This window comes from Xiphophorus hellerii, chromosome 22 (assembly GCF_003331165.1).
Source record: "Xiphophorus hellerii strain 12219 chromosome 22, Xiphophorus_hellerii-4.1, whole genome shotgun sequence".
In the NCBI taxonomy this organism is placed as follows: Eukaryota; Metazoa; Chordata; class Actinopteri; order Cyprinodontiformes; family Poeciliidae; genus Xiphophorus; species Xiphophorus hellerii.
The window spans coordinates 15,976,036-16,002,224 of record NC_045693.1 but is presented as its reverse complement, the minus strand read 5'-3'; the positions used below and the strand labels follow the sequence as shown (position 1 = coordinate 16,002,224).

At 39.3% G+C, this 26,189-nt stretch overlaps 1 protein-coding gene across 5 annotated transcripts; it reads left to right on the top strand.

The window, feature by feature from the left end:
• The first annotated feature begins 976 nt into the window (after positions 1-976).
• On the top strand, positions 977-25,845 carry tp53bp2a (tumor protein p53 binding protein, 2a). 5 transcript variants are annotated; one of them, XM_032553425.1, is made up of 21 exons: positions 977-1,053; positions 1,370-1,532; positions 10,502-10,649; positions 11,515-11,628; positions 12,903-12,973; positions 13,141-13,242; positions 14,289-14,463; positions 14,577-14,758; positions 14,857-15,021; positions 15,429-15,464; positions 16,851-16,898; positions 17,867-18,050; positions 20,057-20,179; positions 20,288-20,409; positions 20,494-20,902; positions 21,132-21,988; positions 22,677-22,814; positions 23,880-24,013; positions 24,121-24,287; positions 24,427-24,626; positions 24,715-25,845. In XM_032553425.1, the coding sequence occupies exons 2-21, from the start codon at positions 1,506-1,508 to the stop codon at positions 24,754-24,756; spliced, it is 3,444 nt and encodes a 1,147-aa protein (XP_032409316.1). In that variant the 5' UTR covers positions 977-1,053; positions 1,370-1,505; the 3' UTR covers positions 24,757-25,845. The 5 variants fall into 5 exon arrangements, with proteins under 5 accessions (XP_032409316.1, XP_032409319.1, XP_032409320.1 ...); XM_032553426.1 differs by having other exon boundaries at positions 984-1,057; XM_032553427.1 differs by having other exon boundaries at positions 1,007-1,030.
• The last annotated feature ends 344 nt before the right edge of the window (positions 25,846-26,189 follow it).

The following is a 26,189-nucleotide window of genomic DNA, read 5'->3' as shown; positions in this document are numbered from 1 at the left end:
TTTTTATCAATTGATATATTTAATAGTTTAACTTCTTAATCTATTTCCATTTTTAATCAGATACATTTTTAAGTACATTTTTATCATTAATTTGTGGAATTATGTATTTCTACTAAAGATAGTGTCAATGGGGCTAGTTTGAAGACTAATCAGTCAATGCTCAATATGATAAGCCATAGACAATTCAAATATTTCACAGTGAACTGGTGGATTTTTACTTTTTTTTCCTTAGAATTTCATACAGGATCAATACAAGTTTTAATAGATAATTTCTTCATTTACTGATTTAATTCTGAGCAGTAACAAGTATTCTATTTAATATGATCCATACAATGTGACGAATTAACGTGATTTTAATAATTAGATTTTAACGTACATATTTCTAGTTTTAGTTAAATCATCTAAAGATTTACTTAATGCATTTTAGCAGTTTTGACTCTCTATAGCAGGGGTGTCAAACTCCAGTCCTCAAGGGCCGCTGTCCTTCAACTTTTAGATGTGCCTCTGCTGCACCACACCTGAATAGAATAATTAGGTCATTAGCAAGACTCTGGAGAACTGATCTACACAAGGAGGAGGTAATTAAGCCATTTCATTCCAGTGTTTTGTACCTGTGGCACATCTAAAAACTGCAGGACAGCGGCCCTCGAGGACTGGAGTTTGACACCTGTGCTCTATAGCCTTCAACATCAGACAATGTTTTTGCATGCCAGGCTCCCACACGCTTCAATTTTACATTCTATAGTCGTCACTTCAAGAGAGCAAAACCTTTCGCTATTTTCCCATTCAATTCATAAATCATTTAATGGTCCAATACAAGTTTAACCTCCTGCCAGCATCCTTTGGTTTTCCCACACACACGTCTGACAAGCAGCAAGCTCTTCTGTCCCACATAAAAGTGGGAGTGTCTTCAGCTCCAGAGAAAGGGGGCGGAGTCTGAATTCCAAAGTGGAATGAACTTCCTGTGGCTACGTCACTTTGGGATCGGCTGCGAGCTGTTGAGCAACGCAGACAACCAGCGGAGTTTCGGGTTTGTTACGTTTGCATGTAGCAGTAAGTAAGACATTTAGAATTATTATTTTGTTCCAACATATTTTCCGCTTTTTGTTTGTGTTCTGTTCTTTATGCTGTATATATATATCTTTTGGGGGGTATTTTGTAGCAGTTACAAGCTGTTTCAAAGTTCTACAGCGATGCTCGCTTAACAACGGAAACTTTTGTCCCGAAGGCCGTGTTATGTGTAGCAACAAGTCCACGACGCTGGATTCCATTAACATTACTCTGCTTCATATTTACATATGTTAGTAAAAAAAACAAAAAAAACAAACAAACAACAACAAAAAAACAGTATCCTCTTTCTTTTTTTCAGCGGAGGTGAGGAGCTTCGAGCTAGAGAAAGTAGCCTTGCCTGTTGTCAGGTTTAGGCTGCGGGATTAAAGAGCTCTCCAGTCTCAACGCTTTCGTCGAAACTGCCTGTGGGGATTCATGCTGGATTGGTTAGCTAAATGCGGTACGAAGCTAAAATGATGCCGGTAAGATTGGATTTATTTACACAAGTTTTAACGCTGTGCTGTAACATATCGTGTCTGTTTTCCTACAGTAGGATCGTCATGTTCTTACGTTGTGAATCAGCAGGGTATTTAAATTCACGTAGTAAACTGATAGTGTAGCTTCTTCATAAGCTTTTGTTAAGTATTTTTGCGGTCATCGGTGCTTGTGAGTGTGCTAGAGGACGTAACTTGCTTCCTAGGATATGTAGTGTACAAACCCACATCAGTCTATTCCCTTAGGACCCATACTTGTGAAGAGTGATCATCTGAAGAGCCTAACTACAGAAGCTTTAGCATTTGCATTGTCAGTATTTGGATATTAATTCTTCTTTGAGCATATACTAGAGCAGGGAGCATATGCCAAGTGTTGTTGGCAAAGGCTAAGCTTAGCTCTGGACTCTTGCCGTGTCATCACTATCATCATGTTCATCATCAGTGGTCCATTGCTTTTGCTGCAGTGCAATATAATTTTTCAGCACCTCCTTGATGCATGTAGAAAGAGCAGTGGACAGCTATGTAGGAAAAATTGTATTGAAATTTCAAGCTGATAAATAATGATGGGCATATAGGGTGCTAAATGTCAGAACAAATGATTTTTAAAAATATATTTTAGAATATAGCATAAAAATTTTACATTTAATTAAGAAATTAGGGCAGAAATTTTTCGATGTTTCCTAGTTTATGCTGAAACCTGTAAAAGCGTTGCTCCAAAATCACAGGAAATTGTTTATGAAAGTAAGTTTTAGATGCTTGTATGAAATGTTCAACAAATCAAATTTGAGTGTTGAACCTTTATAGTGTTTACTATAAATGTCTGTTTTGGGGGTTGAGTGACATAATATTTTTTGTCACAAGGACATTATGCACACACAATTTCTCAACATAAACATCAGTTAAGTACTTACAGGCCACTGCCAGAGATCTATCCTGCTAACAGCCATCACTATCTACTCTTACTTTGAAGAATTTGAATTAATGAGTTACAGCAACATTTAATTTCCTTTTGGGGTTAATCAACTTTTGAATTTGAATTAAACTAAACATTTTTTATAATTATTTATTTTGAGTGTATACAGATACTTAAACATTAAATAGGCCATGGTTAGGTTGATATAAAACAGCATTTGTTTTCAGGTAACTAAAACCCAATTTTGTTATGCCAACAGGAATGGGGAGGAAAAAGTATTTAGAAGAGTCAGTGCAGTCAATTGAAAGATCACCATCACATAATTGGAGCAAATGCTGCAGCCTTGCTGATAGTTGAAGTTGCATTTACCTTTATTCACCTATTGTCATAAATGCTAGAAAACACAGCATGTGTTGATATATTGCCAATATATTTGTCATCTCAAAGCATTTTACAAGTCAGACAGGACATATTTATGTTGAATATATAATAATTTAGTTGAATACATCCTACCATATAAACAAATTTAAATTGCACACATCCCAGTTCCAAGAAGTCCATCTAAATGTATTGAATAATCATTAACTGTAGAGTAATCCCTCATCTCGAGTGAACATGAGGAATGTGTTAATAGACAACATTGCCAGAAGTTGCCTGACGTTGGCGTCTGGCAACCTCTGACATTGTGTTGTAATAACGTTACTACTATGATTATTTTCTTATCAAAACAGCCTTTGAGTTATTTTTAATTAATTGTCTGGCTGCTTAATTTATATCACAGAAGGAACATTTTTTCACTCTGGCTGTCTGATTTTAAAGTAAAGCCAGAAGATTTCAGCTTGCAATAAGCTGTATTAATTGTTTTTTTTCCCCTAACATTTCTTAATCTCTTTTTTATTAATTAAAGTTTGCTTTACATTGAATGAGGCTTACTGCTGAGTAACAGGTTGTACAAGACAGAGTGATGTTGATTGTATAAACTCATCATAACAGATCTTACGTAAGCCCTTACCTTGATTAGCGTATCCTTCTTGGCAACTGAGTTGAATTTGAATAACACCTGTCATGTTAACGATCTCAGCTTGTTAAGGGCAGGAGGTCAACATTGTTTCTATCGACAGGCTTCTCTTTTCTCCCCCCAATAGTATGGATGGATGCTGCAAGTGTTTTGATGAGATACGGTTTCCTGTGTTTGATTAAAAGAGAAATGGCCTGTGTTCACTCTTTTCTGATGGGAGGTATTGTTTTTTTTTTTTTTTTAAATTACAGCACCAACCAGTGACCCAGGTTGTAGAGGCCGGGGCTTGGGGAGGAGTGAGAATGCAGTGGCATAATTGCTGGTTGTGATTTAAATGGGGATGGGGGGTGGGACTGTTTCCGGAACACAATAAAGCAAAGGAGCTCTTTAACACTGTGTGGTGGAAACCACATTGTTTGTGCCCCTGTGCCATGGCAGCACTCCGATAAGGGACACTCGCCCCCTTTATTGAACCATAGCATCGTGTAACTCATTTACATCCGAGTTGCGGTTATCTCTGCTTAAACAGCTTTGTTGAACTGCTATTTGTTACTCTTAAATTTAGGCTTGAATTTATTCTTGTTTATTGACTAATCATTTTTGTCAAGATAATTTAAAGGAACAATTGTGGGAGAACAAACTTAAAGAACATAATGTGCTATGGAAAACACTTGGTTTATTTTACAAATGCAAAAAATCCTGTCGGTTTCCTATTTCTCTCCCATGACAAAAGTGCTTTGTGAGTAGATTTTTAAGTTGATAGTTGATATGTTTGTGTACATATTTTGGCTATCATTATTCCATCACACATTTTTACCATTTCTCAGTTACACTATCTGCTGTAGCAGATTGTGAGAAAGGGGAGTCATACTTCAGGAAGTTGTTTTTTGCTGCTTGTGTCAATAAAAACCTGAGAAGGGTTTCGCCCTGACATCTACATTCCTGTTAACTCTGTGGAAGAGTTGTGATATTTTCTCAACTACACCATCTGATAAACTAGGACATTACATGGACTAACGGACAAAAGGACTGTTGAATTTACATAATCTTTTTATGAAATAAAAATGGTAATTTCACCCTTTTTTGTGACACAAAAACTTGGACTCTTATTGGCCAGCACTGCTCTCTTTCTGTTTAACAACCTCTCAAGGTACACTTCGTCCTATTACAACACTAACCAAATCAGCCACAACATAGATGACTCATAATACGTAAAGCTGCTATTAGCATTTGGACATTTGTTCCAGATTCAGAATCATTTGTTTCCAGTAATTAAAACATAACTATTTTTTTATTATTGTTTACTCCCCACCTGTAAAACTGGCATACGCTTGCCAGGTTTGCGAACACTAATTTTATATCAACTATACTTATATCAGCCAGCGTCTATTGCTCAGTACTCTGCTTGTTTTTATGTTTTGCTGTTCTGTTTTAAAATTTGATATAAATTTGTTCTGCATGTATTTGCTTTTTTTATTTTATTGTGATTTTTATTGACTAGTTTCACTCTTTAAAACCCTGACTAAATTTCTATTTTTTGCTATTTTTAATTGGGCAATCAATAAAATATTCCTCTCATATTATTAGTTATTTATTCACTGCTTAAAATGGTCTTTTTAAATGACTTTTCATTGTTTGGAATCACACTGGCTATGAGTGTGTTAAGGAATACTCTTCTACTACAGACTTTAGTTGGGATTCAGTCCATCATCCATGAAGATGTTATACCTGGAAACTGGAATAGTTCCTGCAGCGGGAAAGGCCATTTTAGCCTACAGTCGACAGTTTGCCTTCTTTACTCAATTTTGCATATGAAAGATTAAATGCCACAAGGGCATCATTAAGTGAGTTTTCAGGGAATAGTGATAGCTAAGTCCAACTCCCCCGTTCTCCCCAGCGTATCATATTTTGCATAAATTAAAAAGACTTCAGATATTTAGTATTGTATGATTACTCATACAGTAGGTTATTTTCTGAAAGCTAAAGGTTTTTGTTATGTATTGATAATAATAGTCATGTTCAAGACCATTTGAGTAATTTTGTTTCCTGTGACCGCTGTCTTTTTCAGAATCATTTAGTTCAGCAGTCAGGGCATCTTCACAAAAAGTAATAATTCTCCTCTGCTTAGTTTCGACTCCATTTTCCTTTATCTCCCAGATTGCCTCTAAATGGGAACCGTCTCATCATGTAGACCAGAAAGGGGAGGATATTGCAAGAGCGCAGATAATCAAGCAATAGGCTGAGTGCTGCAGTGCAGAGCATGAATAGAGATTGTTCAGACTGAAGTGGCACAGTTTGTTTTAGTGTTGTATAAATCCCTCCTTGTTTTTTCTAAATGCTGCAGCTGAACGATGGCAAATGGATGTTTGGATTCCATATACAGTCTGTAGTTTGTTACTCCTGACCTTTTCTGGCTCATTGCCTCATCCTCTTGTGCAGCCCGCTGTTCCAGTGAGTAGGTGAATGAGATGAAGAGAAATAACGCAGAAAGCCATTAGGAGGGTTTCTGTTGCCTCACCTTTCTGAAGGACTGCTATGCTGGAAGTGAGTCAACTTTTGGAACTGTGGAACGCACACACACATACACACCCCAACTCTGCTGCAGTGTGTTAGAATCCCATAGATATTGAATTCAAAGGTGACTTCATCAACAAAACGTGGCTGATTCATTGGCTTTGCGAGTAATTGAAAGCATGGATGTGGACGTAAAGCACAGCAGTTGTAAAGCAAAGAAGCTTTAGAGATGGGTTAAATTATAACCCCCCCCCCCCCCGTTATCTTTTACAGCTGTAAATATGCCTCTTAATGTCTCCTATTTAATCAGTTTATTCACCAATTGGCATTAGATAACATCTTGGGTACAAATAGTAGTAAATCTCAATGTATTTAATTGAACTTAAACCTTTTGCGGACTACCTCCATGCTCTTTTAATGTGACAACACAACTGCGGAGCAACAATAAATATCGTAGGTAAAATGGAGTGGCGCTGTTAATATTTATATTGTGTCTAAGTAAAAGGTGATTTGGCGTTGTCTTGAAAAATGTAAAACAAACCATAATATGCTTTATTATTATTGTCACATTTAAATTATTTTACCTACAGCATTTATTATTCTCATTTGCTTCATAGAGGAATGATAAATCTAACGTCACTCTTTTAGCCTGCTGAGCAGCTGGATGTGGCAGGGGCATGGAAACGGAAAACAATTACTGGACCTTGGTGTTGGGTTTTATCACAAACATTGAGACTTCTGAATAGAAAGAATTTGGAACTTCTTGCTGGGCACTGTCAGCTGCAACCAATAGGGGTTTAATAAAAAATATCAGGGATGTTTAGATTGATTTTTAAGCACACGTCTGACCCCACAGATGTGTTACCTCTAACACTACACTCTATACAAAAAATACTGTCACATAAGCCTTTTTCTCTGACATCTCTGAAATTTCTGTAGTTTTGAAACTGCACGATAACTCCTGTCTAAGAAAGACACAAATTATGGGTCATCTGTGACTGGATGGGTTTTGATGGTCTGATTACTTTGCTTTTGCAGAGCAGTTATACTAAAGCCCTGTCATTAGTGTATCTCTGGACCTTGTGAAACTGCCCAGAGATCAAAACAACAAACCGTTTTGATCCATCGTATTCAATATGTGAGCTAATGGACTATGATCTTGAAATGAAGGGCAATAGAATTGACTCTCAAGGTTCTGAGGTGGAGCAGATGGATTAATAGACTTTTAAGATTGTTGGAAGTAATTTATTTAATAATCCTGTAGAGTAGTTGGTCTTTTTTGACTATAAAGGAGTGTGCCACATATACATGATTGAAAGTCTTGTTTAGATCAGTAATAATTGACATTTCTTTAACAAAACCCTGCATGCACTCACAAAGAACATGACATAAATCACATCTTTATCAACTTTATTGTTCAGCCTTACAGCCGCTTCACCTTATGTAACTGTATTCTTGGCAGAAACACTGACAAAAAAAAATGGTGTCTTAATACAGTAACGCAGAACAATTGAGATGGTGCATATTTGATTTTCAGTCTTGGGAGCCTTTGAGCTCCTTTCAACAGGGAGCTTAAGCACTGCCAGCTGCAGTCTTTCTGTTCCTCTAGATGTGTTCTTATTACAGCACCTTTTGTCCGTGGGTTTTGATGTTGCAGCCTTTCATCTTTAAAATACACCCAATCCTTTCTGTCTCCTGCAGAGAGGTCCTACAGCTGACCTCCAAGACTGTGAGGTTTTGTTCTGTCCAAGTTATTACAACTTTCCCTTTAGCCCAGGTACAGAAATGTGATCCAGATAAGGAATTTCTGGATTATATTATATAATATATATTATATAAATCAGTTATATATAATATATATGGGTTATATTATATTATGTATAATAAGGTATAGGCTATTGCTCTTGTACTTGCTTGAGAAAATAAGCGTACTATTGTGTCTCAGAGACAGCAAACTGGTAAGTGGCTATATTTTTATATGGCAGATTAACATAATCCCTGTGATATATCCCCAGTGATCTTGCCTTATAGCCGCTTCAATTCTAGATAGCCAGAGGACAGGCTGCACATTTCTTTAGATTGGCAGTCATTTTCATTTTGTAATTCTTTACTGTCATACTATTGCCAAGTGCTGGGAAATGGCTTTGACTTTGCTGATGCTGTAATAGAATTAGCAGTCTATTGCCTTAAGAGAATAGCAGAGGCTGCATGCACCTTCTGCATTCCTGGGCAATCTCTGACAGGAAGGAAGTGCAATTCAGCTTCTGATCTGCTCATTTGCTTCATATCTAATAGACGGAAGGCAAACGAAGCAAATCTCAGCCAAATGTTTTCGTTTCCACTCTGCATTAGTTTTGTCCAGCTCCAAGTTGCTTTAAAGCTGTGTGAAGCTAGCGAGGCTTTCTGGTTATCTGCAGAGTAGCTTTTAATTTGCCCTGCAGTGGGACCATCAAGCTGTTATTGAGCTGTTTCATTTTGCTTGGTGTTGTCTATGAATATTTAATACTCTCAATTTGTCCAGCTCAGTCAAAACAGGGACTCCAGGTACTTTTTTTTTCTCTTAATCATGCGTAGCAAGGCGATATAGCACTTTTTTTTATCATCAAGTGACCCACAATCTATAATAACGTGAAATATTTTTAAAAAATATTTGCTTTTTGTGATGTACATATTATATTGATTTCACTTTTAAAAAAAATACAAACTCTATAAAACTAACACAAATTCTTTATGTGAATGTAAAAATTAAGTAACTATCATTTGAGGGCTTCATCCACAGGGTGCATGATAAAGTTCTAACTCATCCAGAAGGTTTCTGGGCCCGGTCACTGTTGGCCCTGGTTCATAACTGCTTTCGGTGTTGGAACTGCCACCCAACACTATTCTCCTCCTATTGATTCTTCCACCTCCTCTCTCTGTCAGTCCACCGTGTTTACACAGGCAGGTCATGTGTTGTATGTCTTCTGGGATGTTGTGAAGTGCTTTGGATTCCTTCCTTGGAATTTAGACCTTTTACTGTACAATGACAATTTGGGACTTAAAGTAATTTTCAGTCACGTTGAGCAGAACCATGTCAGAATCACCAAGCAGCTATAAATCCACCTTGGTTCTACAGGGTGATCTTTCACTAAAAAGGAATAAAAGGCTAAATCTGGTTACAATAGTTTGCATGACACATTGCTGGAAAGGATGATGCTCTCTGTGCTGACAATGATGACTCACCATCTCTGTCAATGGAGTCTTTTCACTGACATCTTTATTAAGCAGTCCGGTCCGGCCAGGGCCTTTGACTCAGCATGCTATTCTCCCCTCTTCCTTGCGCTGTCACTGTAAACCAGTTTTTGTGGTACAATTATCAGAGACTGGCACCAATTCATTCACTCAAGAACCTTAGTTTGTGTTCTGACTGAGTCAGAACTGTTTGTTCTCTTCTTTTTGAGTTTCAAACTTATACCTATTTCCATAATGTAGGTAAGACTGTTTTTATAGAAGCTTTTTCATTTCACATTAGACTTTAGCTTCAATCCTCAAGCTTCCAGCTTGTTAGAAGCTCATCGTGCTTGTGATTCTGTGGTATAAAAGAAAACCTGATTAGTTGTCATTAACTTATTATTCTACTATGTTAGTTTAGATAACTTCAGACTTTGTAAACTATGAACTACATCAGGTGCTTTTCATCCACCATGTTTGTTTTGAAACCGTAGCTCAACCATAGCCAGCCATTAAAAGATGGTAAATATCATTTAATGATAGACCTTAAATGATAAGGTTACAGCAGCGTCCAGTAACATACACAAGTAGCTCTTCAAACTATAGGCAGTCCTCTCCTCAAACACAAAACATTTAAGAAGAACTGTTGTTGTTGTTAAAAAGTTAAAAAAAAATAAACGGCAAAGATAAATTAATAAAAGATTGGGACATAAAAATAGCAATTTGGGTGGATTTATATAGTCGGCGTCAGGGATTGTGTTTGAGCTCTGTGCCAGTGGAACGCTTCACTTCTGTATCAGTTTATAGAATCAGTTTTTATCTGTATTAGCTGAAGGCTTTCATATTCCATGCCACTTTCAGATGTGTGTAGGTGATAACTTTACATCTTTCCCATAATACACATTGATCTACAAATCAAGCTTTTCTAGAATTAGCTGTGTAAAGCTGGTTTTCCTGTGTTGTGTTCGAGGGATCTCTCTCAAGGGTTAGTTGGAGCTAAGTTCAATGGTGTGAAGTTAAATGGAATTCTGGACATTTTTGTTTTCTTTTCGTCTTGCTGACAGATGAACGGAGCATAGAAATGACATACTGCTGTTGAGGAAGTAGACATTTTATGCACACACTCACTGTGAAAAGCTGACCCATAGGGGAATTCTGCTCCAGTTCCCCAGAACTGTGGTGTTTTCTTTGCCATCATCAGCTCCACTTGGTACCAGGATCCTTACTCTCATGTTCCTGTTTAATTTTTCTGCCTAACATGCTTGGCTAACTACTTCTACCTCCTCTGCCTCCTTTGCACAGATGTTCTTGACTGTATACCTCAGCAACAATGACCAACATTTTTCTGAGGTTCCCGTTACCAAGGAGACACTGTGCCGAGATGTGGTGGATATGTGCAAGGAGCCTGGGGAAATGGATTGCCACTTATCCGAGATGTGGCGTGGATCTGGTGAGTCCAGAACAGAAGATTTTTCAGGTCTATTATCCTCGCAGTTGGTTTTCATAAAGATGGTGTGTTCATTTGAGTTGCTTCATAAGAGCTCATCTCAGTATATATCTGCAAAGCAAATTAGGTAGAAACTATAACCACCCTGACAAGAACAAAGCACCTTAATATCTCCTACATCTCCAAAGCAGGAGGTGGAAGTGGGACGGGGGGTTGTAATTTCAGCCTTCTCTATCCCCTATCTGAGACGTAATGACTATTCAAAATCAGAACTCGAGTAGCAAGGTTTTCGAGCCGTTTCCATGGTGAGGCTTCAATAAGAGTGAGACAAGTGCCAATTATTGCATTCGAGTACTTCCACAAGTAGTCTGAAATGAAATCTCAGGATAATGAAACAGCAGTCTCATTTTGCAGTTTTCTACTGGCCACTTTAGATTTAAGATGTTCAGATTTAAATGAAACACTAATAATGATGCAATTATTATTTGCTGATTTATTTGGCTGTTCTTCCATTATTACGTATCATTTGATTGACCTCTGCCTGACTGCGATGTGACGCCCCTTGTGCAATGAAACAGGCTAAGATCTGCTGATGAAAATGTCAAAAGAATTGTTGATGAGCCCTTTAGTGCCATGTCAGCCAAAAAGAATGAACAGCACACTTTTTTTGTTGTTAAGTTTGTGCCAAGAGACCTTATTAGGATGCACCTTTCAGTGCAGGTCAAACAATATTCTTTAAGCAAACACCATATGTACACTTAACCAGCCTTGTTTTTGTCACATTTAACTTGAACTGCTTTTTAATATTCTCTCTTTTTTTTCTCATTTTTGTAAGTTGTGTATAACGTCTGATGCCCTCTGATCACAGAGAGACCTGTAGGTGATGGTGAGCGGATGTGGGATGTGCTCAAAAGATGGGAACCGCACAGAGGGGAGGTGCGCTTCTTTCTTCGCCACAACCGCGCACCCAGCAGAGAATCTGGTATGTTTCAGTCTGTAAATTAAAGATAAGTAGAGGTGTCAGAATTTGTTCACTTCTTCTACAAATTAAACACCATTGTGCAAGGGATGTTTGACACAGAGATTCTAAATACCAGAGATTGCTGGAGTTTTTAAACTCCAGCAATCTCTGGAGTACAAAAGTCCAGTCATTTAGGAACTTTTCAGACCAAAGATTGCTCTAGACCAGTTTACTTTAAAGAGACAAGATATTTTTAAGTGAGTTTCTGTGAAGTTACCAGTAATGTCTCTCTTACTTTTAGTATATGAGCTAACATTACGCAATGATAGCCCATTGAAAGCCTACGGTTTACTCCATTCTTGGTAGATTTGGAGCAGACTGACTATATGCAGCTGGTCAGGTAGGCAGAGAATCCTGGTCATCTTTGCGGCCTGTTTTTGTTTTCTTAAGATGACAGGAAGTATCTTATTGGTTGTTGACCGTCTTCTCAGCTTCTGGTTGCGCAACTAAGCCCTTTTACCCCTCACAGCTTGAGTCTAGCCATGGGATTAGGTGGTTGTTTTCCCTTCCTGTTATCTGCTGGTCTTGTTTCCCACACTGTTAGCTAAGCTTTTCTCTGTCCTTCCAATAAAGCCCTGGATTACCTTTTTGGTTCACTGTGTTTATTACTGTATGGGGTCAAAACAGTAAACCGGAAGGATATGATAAAGAAACTCGGTTGTATGTGTTCGTTGAATCGCGGTTGTGCTTCACACTTAGATATGAACTCAACAAATCTTGTTTAATATTCAGATTTTTGTTCATGTGAACCTAGAAGCAATTAAATGATAAAGATCTTGAATAGTGGAATAACTTTGTTTTTGTCGAATCGTAGTTTTACGATTAAAATTCAAACATCCAAAAAGCACAGATACAGTTTTGTCCCCAGACCCTGAGGCTTACGTATTCGTTTAAATCCTAAGATTATTGCAAGTTACAAGGAGTACTTATCCCGCCGGTTGTCCAGAGGAGCAGCCCAGCCAGTCTGTTTTAACTGAAGCATGTCCTTTTGTCCTGCAGTGTTATAGAAACCTGGGTGTTTCACTGTGTGTGTGTTTGTTTGAGATACAAACAGGCAAGAATCCAGGAGGAAGATCCAATCATTTTTCACAGCTACCCGTAAAGGCCACTGCTTTACACAGTTTGCTGTCTTTTGGTGTCACTAAATTAGAAAAAATTGGTTACTTGAATGAAACACTACAGCAGATTGTAATGCCTGAAGTCTTTTTTTGTTTTTAATTCTGTCTGTCACACAGGAGGGTCAAGAGGCCTGGATTCAAAGAGAAATGGAGTGAGAGCTCCCCCTGAACGAAGGATGGAGAATGGGGTAAAACAAACAATTTAAGATGGACAACATGATTTTACAATAGTTGAATCTAAAACAAACCAGTTTTATTATTATGAAAATTAAAATTCGATGTTACTGGCTTAATTCAGTGTTTTGCTTTTGTTTCGTTTTGTTTTTTTCCATACTGAATCCCTTATTCATCTTAGGTGGCGACTCCTCGGATGGATATGACGTTAGCCGAGCTACAGGAGATGGCCTCCAGGCAGCAGCAACAGATTGAAGCTCAGCAACAGCTGCTTGCTTCCAAGGTGCATAAAGCTGTGCTGGGAAAAGGAGTTGAAAGAATTTAGTTGAGAAGTGGTCAGGATGAAAGTAAAAGCCAAAATGATGGGGGATATTATTGAGAATGGAGCTCAAGTAGCAGGTGCTAAAAAGTCGCATGTACTGCTGAATTTGAGAATACTAAGAGTGTATTCGGTGGTTGTGGCATAATAGTGGGTTGGTTTGTTAATGATTGCAGGATAAGTTTCTGGTATCTACTAAATCTACATGACTTTCTGCTGGTAGTTGAATACATCTCCCTTTTGTTTTGAATGACCCGGTTCCCCATCCTGGTTTGGATTTATTTGTTAGGCTTATTTTCTTAAAGATCTGTAATATAATTTAAGCACCTCTAAGTTTGGTGCTCAACCGTTCTAAAATGTTTCCATTCCAATATACTTAGTGAATGATGGTAATATGTAAAAACTTCCCTGACGCTCTGGACTCATGTGACCCAGGCTCTAGTGTAAGCCTGAGGACGGCATGGGAAGCCAAAGAATGTGGCTTCCAAGCAGGCATGTACACTTCACACACATCAACAAACAAGTTAGCATCAGCACACCACCTGAAGATTTCCAGAATATTGAACCTGTTTAACAGAATTCAGCTATTAAAAACTGACGAATGTTTGGATGTTAAACACCATTCATCTTGACTGCTTAACAACATTGAATAATATCAATCTCCTGTCATTTAACTGTGAAGCATATAGTGAGATATTGTTTTTAGTAACCACTAAATGGAATTGTGTAAAAGGATACGCAGATAAAACAAAAAACATAAATGTATCTAAAAACTGCAGCTGTATTAAGTCAGTAATGTTTTCAGTGCGAAACATTTTAACAGTTTGTATCCGTCTGGGGATTCTGCTTCTGATGATGCAGCTGGTGGAGCTCTGGCCAGAGACCGGTGTTTACTTTTCATTATTCCAGTGGTGTTCAAAACAAAGTGTGCAAGAAATGGATGTAAAGTTTACAAGAGTACACTGTGTGATGTTTGCCCCTGTAACACTTTCTTAATCTCCCTTATTCAGGAGCAGCGGCTGCGTTACTTGAAGCAACAGGAGCAGCGTCAGCAGCAGCAGGCGTCTGAGCAAGAGAAGCTCCAGCGCCTCCGAGAAAATATCGAGAACCAGGAAGTGCGACTCAAAAAGGTCAGGGCTCTCAAGGGCCAGGTGGAGCAGAAACGTGTCAGCAATGGCAAATTAGGTGAGCTTAGAGACTTTTTTTGTGTGTTTGTTTTTGAGAGAGCATCTCAGAATGAAAGTTTCTTATGGTTCTGTTTGCATCTTTTTCTTTCTCCTCTCACTCCATTTCTGCAGTGGAAGAAATCGAGCAAATGAATAACCTTTTCCAGCAGAAGCAGAGAGAACTAGTGATGGCCGCATCCAAGGTGGAGGAGCTCAGCCGGCAGCTAGAAACGCTTAAAAACGGCAAAAAAGAAAACATGCATGACAATCAAAGCTCAGTGGCAGAATTGGACCGCCTCTACAAGGAGCTTCAGGTGTGCAGAAATAAACTGAAATGATTAAAACTTAAGCAAGCATAACTTATGTACTTAAATAATGATTCTTATTTTGCCTGGTCTGCCTTACTGGTCAGCTGAGAAACAAGCTCAATCAAGATCAGAACTCAAAGCTCCAGCAGCAGAGGGAGAATCTAAATAAGCGCAACCTGGAAGTGGCGGCCATGGACAAGCGGATCAGTGAGCTCAGAGACCGGCTGTGGAAGAAGAAAGCAGCTCTTCAGCAGAAGGAGAACTTGCCTGTGAGTTTCAACATTCCAAATCGTTCCTTTTCCATCTTTGACTTGCTGTGCTTGTTGTGAGCTGCGTTTCCATTAACCATGAAATTGTTCAAATTGAGATCATAAAAGTAAGTTCGCTTAATGGAAACATGGCAGTTTCAAAGTTTTTGTGCTAGGATGAGGTGTAGGTAGGATGAGGACTTATTGCGTGACCAAGCTTATTCACATGAGATTTTAATTTCATTTCTTATTTAATTGAAACACTGCACCTATAAAATTGTGTGTTTTCAACATTAGCAGAATATGGACAAAGATTTGCACACATTTATAATGGAAACGCAGCTACGTTTATCAAAAATCCTATTTGTCACAGATCTTCCCCTAGTGGCCTTAAAGTAAGACTGTTTCTGTCTCTGTTTTATATCAAGCCTCAGACGCCACATTATTCAGAGATCAGCCATGATGTATGGCAACCCGACTGTATTATCTTGTTTGGGAGAACTATTTAACTCCCCAGCCATACAAATCAATTCTTTTCGATTTGTTTTCCTGATTTGTCTTTATTTGGGAATAAAATGATATGATCATTAGGACAGAGTTGCATTTTGCATTCTCACTTTTTCCCCGTCCCACTCTACAGTCTCATTTTGGCAGAAACGAGTCCTGACAACAGGGGAGCTGAAATGAGTGCAGTCTGTCATCAAGGCAGGCAGGCAGGCAGGAATGTCTTTAGATGTTATCTTTTCTGGCCTCCCTCTTAAAAAAACAAGAGCAACCATTTTTCTTAAAGAAACATGACCATTTTACAAATATTATATTATGTTTTTAAGATTCATTTTTGAAGTAAAAGCCGAAATATATAATACTTGTTAGAATTTGGCTGGCTGAGTTTTTTTGTTTGGCATCATCTTGTTGGCAGTAAAAGTACTGAATGTTCTGCCTCGCCTCTCCCTGCTCTTCCACTCCACTCTTCCCTCTTCCAGGAGTTGTTTTGTACACATGTTGCCATGGGACTGTAATTGGGAGTCAACAGACTTGTTTGTAAAACTGACTGTGAGGAATAAAATTTGACTTCTGCTTTACGGTGGAAGAGTGTGGAATGAAAATGTGCCTTTTTTGTACCTCTATGCTTTGCAGCTTTCTCATGTTTTTAAAAATTACATTTAAATCCTTTTGAACATGTGAGTTCTTTTTTTTTTGCCTCTCAAAATGACTTTCTTTTTCTATCAAATTCAGGTCTAATCAATAACTCAATAAATGCACAAAAATCCACTTAACCATCCTGATGTGTAACTTTGTCTTGTAGAAATAAAATCTGTCAGCCTGCTGTTTCTATAAGTGGCCTATATGTTGGAGTATAAATAATAAATGACCTCGTTGGTATATTACATATCCCGAGGTTTTGCTAAAAGCTTTTAATGAGCAACATACAGCCTGCATTAAAGCATCCCAGCTTGTTGTTTAAACCGTCTTGACATTTCTATTAAACTAGGGTTTGTATATGGAAGCGTTTGCGGTTTTGTGTGTGTCTCTGCGTTTTTAGAGATGGAAAGCTGAATAGGCCCTAGGGAGAAGGTGCTTCACCCACAGCCTGCCTTGAATCATAATGAGTGATCCCCTTTCATACTAGCACAAAAACACAAGCCACCCAAAGCCACATTTTCCTCCAACTACTTGACAGACATCGTCCCCACTTATTGGCTGAAGAACGATGCTCAGTCGTCCCACATGATCTTGGTTACATTTTTTTCCCTCTAGAGAACACAAAGAGGCTAATATTATGTTGAACAGGAAGGATTATTTGGTCTTTTGAACTGCTTTTGCATGTTTGTGCTTTTTGTTTTCTCAAGAATGGCTATCCTGCTAAAGAGAGGGCATCAAAAGACGCTCACCGTCAGGTAACTAAATTAGTACTGCAGCTGTACTTTTATCTGCTTTATAATCACAACTAAGAAGCATGACTTTTTTACACAGGTGATTTCATCAATGTTTGTTTTAGTTTACTTTCCAGCATGACATTTGAAGCATGTAAATTTTCTTATAGAGGTCAGCTTTGGCTGATAATTCAAAAGATCACTTTTTGATTTAAGAGTTAATTTCAGCCAATTCATTTAGTCTATGGTGTAAGAAAACTGGAAAAGATTTTTTTTAATTATTATTATTTTTAAATCAATTTTAACCACTGCTTTCATGCTTATGACTGATTTTAAAATGTCTGTTTTTATACTTCAGATCAAATAAGTTGGGTATATTTCACAAGTAAAACATCTGTTCAACTTAGAAATATTTTTAATATGATATTGTCACAGAATATTATACCCTTTTGCTGTATATAAAATTGATATTAATTGGTTAATTTGTTGGGCTATCAGCTCTTGTATCCACCCTGAAGTCAGTTGCTTCACAGATGTGACAAATGTCATTTGCACCTGTAGTTTTTAAGACATTGGTCTGAAAAGGTTATTGGGTGGCACTTCTTTAGTTTAGAAAAGCCTCATCACTACACCCTGAATAAAATCTTAAGCAGTGATGAGTTGTTTCAACAAACCCCTTTGTGGGTTTAAATCCACTCCTATTGATTTCAAATGTGGTAAAATACTTTTTCCTCACGTCTTGAACACTGAAGTCAGCATCTCATAGCATCACCTACAAGTCAGAAAAGAGCATCTCCTTTTTTCCCTTTTTTGTTATACTCATTTCAATCATTAGTTTTTCTTCTGTTACAATGTTTATTTAGGTTTTCATATATTGAATTTTCTCTGTTTTCCATCCTGTTCCATCTTCTTCTGACCAGTTCTAATAAATGCTGTCTTGTTTTGTTTTCCCCTCCCTTTCTTTCCCCTCCTCTCCTCGCTTAATACTACAGCTGCCCTCTGAAGGCCAAGCTGGGCCGCAGTCTGGTCCGTCTCGTGTGGCAGCAGTCGGCCCTTACATCCAGTCATCCACCTTGCCCCGAGGTCCGTCGAGGCATGAGCTGCTTGTAAAACCAGGCTACCCAGACGGCACTGCCACTCTACCAGGCAGCGACTCCCAGAGCAAGGCTAGTGCAGGTGAGAACCTCTGACTAGGCTGACTTGGCAGTAACTACCTGCTTTGTCTTATTTTATTATATAAACAACATATACTGTACATACATATTACAAACAGCTGATCTATTTAAAGTTGTATTAGCAACTTCTGAACTGAAGCCCTTCATTAATGAGATGCTTAAAAACCTATTTTGCCCTTTTTTTGTTGTTTTTTTGTCTGGGGAAAATGTCCTGCTTCTTGAAGCAGCAGAGCAGACTGATACTCCTGCTGAGTGTGATGTCAGTTTGAGCTCAGAAGGTAGCCAGTTTCCTCATCCACTGTCTGGTGTGATCTCTTACTTCTGATTTTATTTTAAGGACAAATAGTTTCTCATCACTGTCTTGAAAATCTCTGAAGGCTAAGATTTGCAGTGACTTTGGGAGTGTTTTTCTATGAATTTTTTCACTACTAAAGTAATGATGATGACGCTTAAACAATAGTTTGCTTGGATCTCCTTAGCGATACTTTAAGCTTTTTGCAGAAATAATGACTTTTCTTTTCAGGCTTTGTAACGCTTTTGCTTTTTACAAAAACAAGCTGTTAAGCCTTTGTAAAAAAAAAAACATAAAATAAACTGTAGCTTCGCAAAAAATACGAGCTCAGTTGGGTAAATCTAAAACTGATTCAACACTTATGAAGGATCTGTTTATTTTCTTGGTTTACATTGATGCGAGAGCCTCTGCCTGTAGGCTCCAGTGTCGTGTGTCCAGATCCCAGTGAGGTTTTACAGTCGGGAAAATCCATTGGACCACTGCAACATTAAACAATGCTTTGCACTATCTAATGAGATTCACTTGAGTCACTCTCTTATCCATTCATCTGTGGATAATAGACCATCTGTGTACATCATTGTATTAAAATTAAATCTCATCAGATGTGAAAAATGTTTAAAAAAAAAAGATCAAATATCAGCAACATCACACTCTCGCATTCCCGCTGCATCCTCATCAACCTATATTTGTCCGTTTGTAGCAAAACAGCATGAAGGCAGTGAAAGCAACATGTTTTTTTCTCCAGTCTGTCTTGTTGCATGCAATTACTTCTGCATGGTGGGTTGATGTGCAGCATGGTAAGAAAAGAGAGAGAGAAGGAGAGAGGGATGGGCGGGGACAAAGAAGAATCTGTTCTTAATAAACAATTGTTCCCAGTTCTTCCCTAGCGTCCGAAGTGTAGAGCAAAGTATAATTCTGTCTCCGGGAGGCTGCACTGCTCACCGCATGGCCCCTCAGGGGTGCCAGTGCCTGGGCTCGGCCAACATCATGTCTAGAGCAAAAGAAACCTGAAGGTTTAAGACTGCTTTGCTTTTCTTGTCTTTGAATGCATCTCCGTTAGAAGCCATGTTCTTGCTTAAGCCTCTGAAAGAGCTGCGGGCTAAAAGAAAAGGTACACACTCATGTTTGTGTGTGTGTGTGCTTTCAGGACTTCTTTATTGCGTTGAAAGATTTTAGATACTTTTCATTTGATGTTACTTATAATTTTGATAGCTTGGCATGTGTTGTTCTGCCATTTGCGCAAATCTCGCTTGTTGAGTTTTTTTTTTCTTGTCCGTTCTTTCTCTGCATCTCTAAATGGGTCAGTTGGAACAAATGCATAACCTTCACTTGAGCTGACAGTCAGAACAGACTGACAAACTCAGTCTGTTCTTGTTTGCACAATGTTCACTGATGTACAACTCTTCTTCATTTGGTTTCCTGCAAGTCTTATGGAAATATTCTCATTTTCCCATCGTTGTGATGCTAATCTCGCTAGAAGCAAGTGCTCCGTGCTTTATGGCTCATCTGACTGCAGACATACTTGGCCATTGGCTCAGTCTTAGCCAGTCATCCAAAAGCAAGCCATAAGCAGGGAGATGTTGTCTGAACTTTGTGTTTTATTATGAGTTTTCCCCATTTCTAGTTCAGTGTGGTTTATTTGGTTTCTTTATTTATGTCAGGAATATTGTACTATTTGAACAATCCTTCCTCTCCTCCTCCTCACTCCTCCTCAGGTCTGCAGCCTGGAAAGCCGGCAGACTGGAGCTCCTCAGGTCAAGATCCAAAGATCAATGGTCCCGGCCCAGCTTCAACACTGCCACGGATGACCTCTTACTCCAACTCTAACATAGAACAAGGTAAGAGAACTACACACAGAATCTAAATTCTTTCCAGAAAAATGTAAGAGTTGATTTAGCAACCTTTTGACCTGTCGTTTTTAATAAATAAATTTACTCTATAATCAGATGAATCTGAACTGAAGAGAGACAGGAAGGTGCGCCCCTTCTCCATGTTTGAGCCGACGGAAGCTCCTGCTGCCTCCCTTCGCAAGAACCAGAGCAGCGAAGACTTGGTCAGGGATGCACAGGTGAGAGAAAAACTGGTTTAGTGTTAACCGATAGAAACACTTCCTCCATCTAAAAGGTTTTCCTTCTCTTCCATAACCTTCTAGTCTGCCCCAAAATCCGCAGTCAAGGTGCCCCCTCCTGTTCCCACCAAACCAAAAGGTCCCAGCGTTGTTCCCTACAGCAAGCAGGGGCTGAACACGGGCACTTTCCCCAAGACGAAGCCCCACAGCCAGCAACCGCCGGCCACCATGGGCCGCAGCCCTCTACCTCCCTCTCAAAGCCAGACGCTCCCGCTGCCTTCCAAGCAGGACGCTCCACCTGCAGCCACTGTCCGACCTTTCACCCCAGAGCTTCCGTCCTCCAAAGACGGCAGCCTGACGAAGCCGTCAACAGCAGACGCTCGCTCCATTTACTCCATGTACACCCAGCAGTCTGGTTCAGGAAAGCCTTTCCAGTCTGGGATCCAGGGAGCCCTCAACCGGGCTCAGACCCGCCCCAACGGGTTTTCTAGCGGTGAGAATATTCATGATTATTCATTTTTATTATGGCTGCATCATAATAAATTAGAATAATTATGGAAAAGTGAATACTAAATCCAGGACTTAAGGCTTTAATGATGTGACTCCACCTCCATCTAGTTCAAAATATTGTGGTTTTCTGTGAGCATAATGGTTTCCCAGCAACAACACAGCCTGTCTCTTGATGACCAAACTGAGTGTGAGTTTCCTGTATTTTTCTGTAGTTTATGGCAAACCAGTGATTCCAAGTGGAGGCTCCCAACACCTGGAGAACCCATACCTGGAGCGCCGTTCCCCAGCCCCTGAAAGTGAGGTTGACAGTGTCAGGACCAACAGTGGGAGTCCCAGCGTGTCTGAGGACCCCCAGCCAGAAACGGAGCGCATCCCCCGTCCTCTCAGCCCCACCAAGCTGCTCCCCTTCATCTCCAACCCCTACAGGCACCAGAGCGATGGTGACCTGGAGGCCCTCAGAAAGAAGCTCTACAATGCCCCGAGGCCCCTAAAGAAACGCAGCTCCATCACTGAGCCAGAGGGTCCAGGAGGGCCCAACATTGAGAAGCTACGCTATCAGAAGACCACCCTAAAAGCAATGGAGACTGCCGCTACCATGCCAACCACTCCAGCTTTTGCCAGAGAAACAGAAAAGGTGGGAGATGGACTTGCGGGGCCATATGTGCAGAACTCACAAAGCATCGCAGAAGTCCCCCAATCAGAGATGGGTCAGGCTCTGAAGAGAGGAGAACTGCCTTCGCTCTCTGCCGGCGCCAACGTCCTGCCTCCAGCCACACCCGAACAGACCCCACCACCTTCAGCCTTTCCAGACTGTGAGCTCATCATCCCACCCCCTCCTCCGTCCCATCCGGCTCCCAGACCTGACGATGTGCTCTTCCCTCCGCCACCCCCTGCTGGCGTGGACGACATGATGCCCACTCTGCCTCCTCCACCTCTCGAAAGCTTTGTTGAAGAGTTCCCCCCGTACCCCCCGCCGCCGTACCCCAGCGGAGCGGAGCAGGACAGCCTGGGAGAGGATACGTTTAACATGAAGGCGCCTGAGGTCACTGGACAGGTCACGCTGCCTCCGGTACGAACTGTCATCATCCTAAGCAACTTTTTCCATATGTTCTGTTGTCATCTGTTTTGTTTTCTAAAGCATTCAGTTATTCTTTGGTCTATTTTAAAACTCCTTCAAATCTCCAAAAGAGCAAGTCATGAGTGAGTTTGTGCAAGTTCTGCTGGTCAGTGGAGGTGAACTGATCGGACATTGTTATATAACCAGAAATCCTTGTAAATCACTGCTATTGTTTTTCTGGAAAATGGGTCCTGTACACTAAGAGGATATATTCAGTTTCGAAAATAAACACTAATTTGTATTTTGTTGTTGCTAAGCTGTTAAAAAGAGACGTGCTAAGCGGTTTTCATGGAGATGTGGAAGGTTTTGAAAGAACAAATCAGTAGGATAAGAGTAGTATGACCCATTTTTTTCCTCCCTCTAGTTCAGTTTTCTCACCTCTATAACCAGCATAAAAATTAAAGGACTTTTGTTCGTAATCAGGTTGCATAACAAAGGGAGGACAAAATATTTTTTTCCCCTGCGCTTTCACTTATAGCCTGGATTAACATGCACACAGAGCTGGAAAAACATTTTACTGCCCTGATCCACAAGCGACCTGAGCAGACTGAGAGTAGACGCTTCAGCAACACAAGCTGCACTCATGATGGCTGTTTGAAGTTACTTGAAGTGATGATAAAATCCTAACTACTTTTTTTAGGGAAAGAGGACTAATTTGCGCAAGCCTGGTTCTGAACGCATCGATCACAGCATGAGGGTGAAATTCAACCCTTTGGCTCTGCTGCTGGACTCCTCTTTGGAGGGAGAGTTCGACCTGGTCCAGAGAATCATCTACGAAGTAAGACCTTTTTCCACCAAATGAAACATTTTCTATTGTCCCCACCTCCCCCACCCTGATTTTATTTACTTTGGGTTTGAGCTAGAAACCTTTCATGGCATTAAGTTAAAAGTTAATGGTCACTATATTTAAATATCCCATGACTGTAAAATTAGAGCTGCACTAATCAGATTCTGTGAATAATTTCTGATCACTTTTTTTTGTAAAGATTTACAGATTTTAGTTGATTCTGATTGAAATGATTGAAATTAATTGCAAAACACTTGTTATATATATATACTGTATATCAATATGTATGTGGGGAAAAAAATCCTTTGAAATGCACATAACTGACTTTACCCTTATCCCACCTGTGTTTTATTATTTTTCTGTTTTTATTTTTTTTTTTACATTTTGTGTAAATATGCATGCTTCCATTTACAATCTAACTTGCTGCTGATACACATCAATACAGGAAAGGATAGTTCTGTTCTCTTTTATTTTTTGAACACCTTAAAATGTGGAAATTCCCCAGATCATAAAGATACTCATTTTCCCAGCAACATTCATTCAAAAATAACATTGTTAGATATAACAATCTAACACCATAAAATCATGTTATGGTGTTAGATTGTTAGAATTATTTCTTGCAACGAAAGCAGTTGTCTTAAGCTTCCTTTCTTGTAAGAACAAATGCTAATCTTCGGATCTTGGCACAGATTGTATCACACTGTGTGAGAGAGCAGTCAGTGTTACACACCTGCAGTCAAACAAGATGTCACTAATATTTTACTGTAGGGTTTAAACACAGTTAACATTGTAGGCTGTCTCTAGTATCTTACCTCAAGATTTACCACAATTAGTATATTAGCATAGTTAGTATCACTGACCGTAAACAACACACTTTGTATTTTGTGTAAAGTTAGCAAAGCCTGACCTTTACTGTCAGATTTTCGTCAACATGGGCAACATTTCCTAATCAACGAGGTTCTATGGCAGCAAATACAATGAAGCTGAGAGTCCAGTTCTAAGTTTCACCCCATTTAGAAACTGTTAATCATGCTTCCCTTCATTCTCCCAACTCAGGTAGAGGATCCCAGTCAGCCCAACGACGAAGGCATCACAGCCTTACACAACGCTGTGTGTGCTGGACACACGGAGATTGTCAAGTTTTTAGTCCAGTTTGGCGTCAACGTTAACGCTGCAGATAGTGATGGCTGGTAGGTTTACCGTCTCCGAGTTAGTTGATGTAGAAATGATTGTAGCTGTTATTTGTACCTACTTGTATTAACCTTTTCTGATCATTTTGCCCGTCCCCCTTTTACAGGACCCCTCTTCACTGTGCCGCATCCTGCAACAACGTACAAGTGTGCAAGTTTCTGGTGGAGTCGGGTGCAGCGGTCTTCGCTATGACCTACAGTGACATGCAGACTGCAGCAGATAAATGTGAAGAGATGGAGGAGGGTTACACTCAGTGCTCGCAGTTCCTTTATGGTCAGTAAAAACTGTTTTTAATATTGGCTGTTACCGCCTTCTTACATGTTATTTTTTTTGTAGATTTTGCTCTCTTGACAAAAAGTGCTGCTTGATATGATTTTTTTCTATTTATTTTTGCATCAACTTGACTTCTCAGGTGTGCAAGAGAAGATGGGAATAATGAACAGAGGTGTGGTCTATGCTTTGTGGGACTACACACCTGAAAATCCAGATGAGCTGTCTTTCTGTGAGGGAGACTGCATGACCATTGTTCGCAGAGAGGATGAAGATGAGATCGATTGGTGGTGGGCCCGTCTGGGCGACATGGAGGGTTACATTCCTCGTAACCTGCTAGGGGTTAGTTACGAGCCTCTACAATCAATCTTAAAACATAAGAATTGTAATGAAATGTTTGCATTATTGACATGCATGTGCTCTCAAACAGCTCTATCCCAGAATCAAACCAAGACAAAGAACCCTGGCATGAAACTTGTGGATCTCAGCACAGCTCCACACTGGCAGAAACTGTGGAAAATGTTCACCTCCACACCAAGGCTTTAAAATACAGGGGGAAGGAAAAGGACCCTGCCGAAATGAAGAAACGAGAGTAGACCAACCAATATGAAGGATCAACTTTTCTGGCACTTTGTTTTATCTACAACAGAGGAATTTTATCTCGCTTATTCTTTCCTGGACATAATTAAGAGACAAAATTTCTGTTTGTGTTTTTTTTTTTCTGCTTTTATCCAAAACTGCATTTACACTGACAGAATCCCAAATTTCAGCGACAATTCTGTGTTTGTCCTGAAACAATTCTCTGGAAGTCTTACAAAATATTTCCCTGTATGCTGGTTGTTTTCTAACACGGTTTGGTTTTAACATTGCATAATGTCAAAAAGCAGCTGAGGATGGTATCGATACATTCTGTTACTAAAGCAGTTCTCCTTCTGTAAAATCTGCCTTGAAGTATCAGCTGTACCTCTGTTGTTTTGGATAAACTCAGAGAGTGAAATAACCAGAGGAGGAAGAGATGATGAGCTTTGATTGCTTCCTTGCAATTTGTCCTGTGGTCCATGACGCCTAGTGGCCCAGTCAGCTTTTCTGCACTGACACCTGGTTGAGCAGCCATACATGTATCTTTTTCTATTTTCATCACATAAAACCAGTAAAAATTCAGCTATAGGAAATGTAGTTATTGTGAAAACTGATGTGATTTTCAAACTTAAGACTTTTTTTTTTTACTAAAAAGGAAATATTAAGGAGTAAAGGAGTACATGTATATTTTTATTACGGCCATTCCATTATATTATAATACGATAAGGCTGATGCTTTAAGCCTTAAGTTCTTGCAAGCACTGTGAGGAAATGTGTATAAGGTTAGAATGTGAGTTCAACAGTCCATAGCTGAAAATAAAATCTTAAAAATGATGTAACCGGTAAGATCCACAAAGGTAGCTCATCACATATCTGTTGGTGCAGATGTATTTATTTTTGTTACTACTTTCCTTAGCCTTTTCATCACAAACACAACGCTATTGTAGTATTTTAAACATTTTCAATAAAATACGTTGTACTAATGTCGTCTAATGGTTATTGTCATAAACAACAAATAGTTTTTATCATTTGTCTTCCAATTGACTTTTGTTTGTGTGCTTTACTTTTAGTTTGAGTACAACATGGTTAAATACAATGCATCTGGAAAGTATTCACAACGCTTTCACATATAAGTTGTGTTACGTTATTCTTTTCACAAACTTCTACATATAAATACTTCATTATGACAATGTGAAAAAAAGCTTGAGATTCTTGCAAACTTATTAAAAATAGAAAACCAAGAAATCACATTTACCTAAGCATTTCCAGCCTTAACCATGGAGCTCAAAATTTATCTCTTTCCTCATTTTTGAGATGTTTCCACAGC

Coding starts and splice junctions, on each gene's coding strand:
- tp53bp2a (XM_032553425.1), top strand. CDS start 1,506: ATGCGGTACGAAGCTAAAATGATGCCG. Junction 18,051..20,056: donor CCAGAGCAAGGCTAGTGCAG/GTGAGAACCTCT, acceptor ACTCCTCCTCAG/GTCTGCAGCCTGGAAAGCCG. Junction 20,903..21,131: donor CCCCAACGGGTTTTCTAGCG/GTGAGAATATTC, acceptor ATTTTTCTGTAG/TTTATGGCAAACCAGTGATT.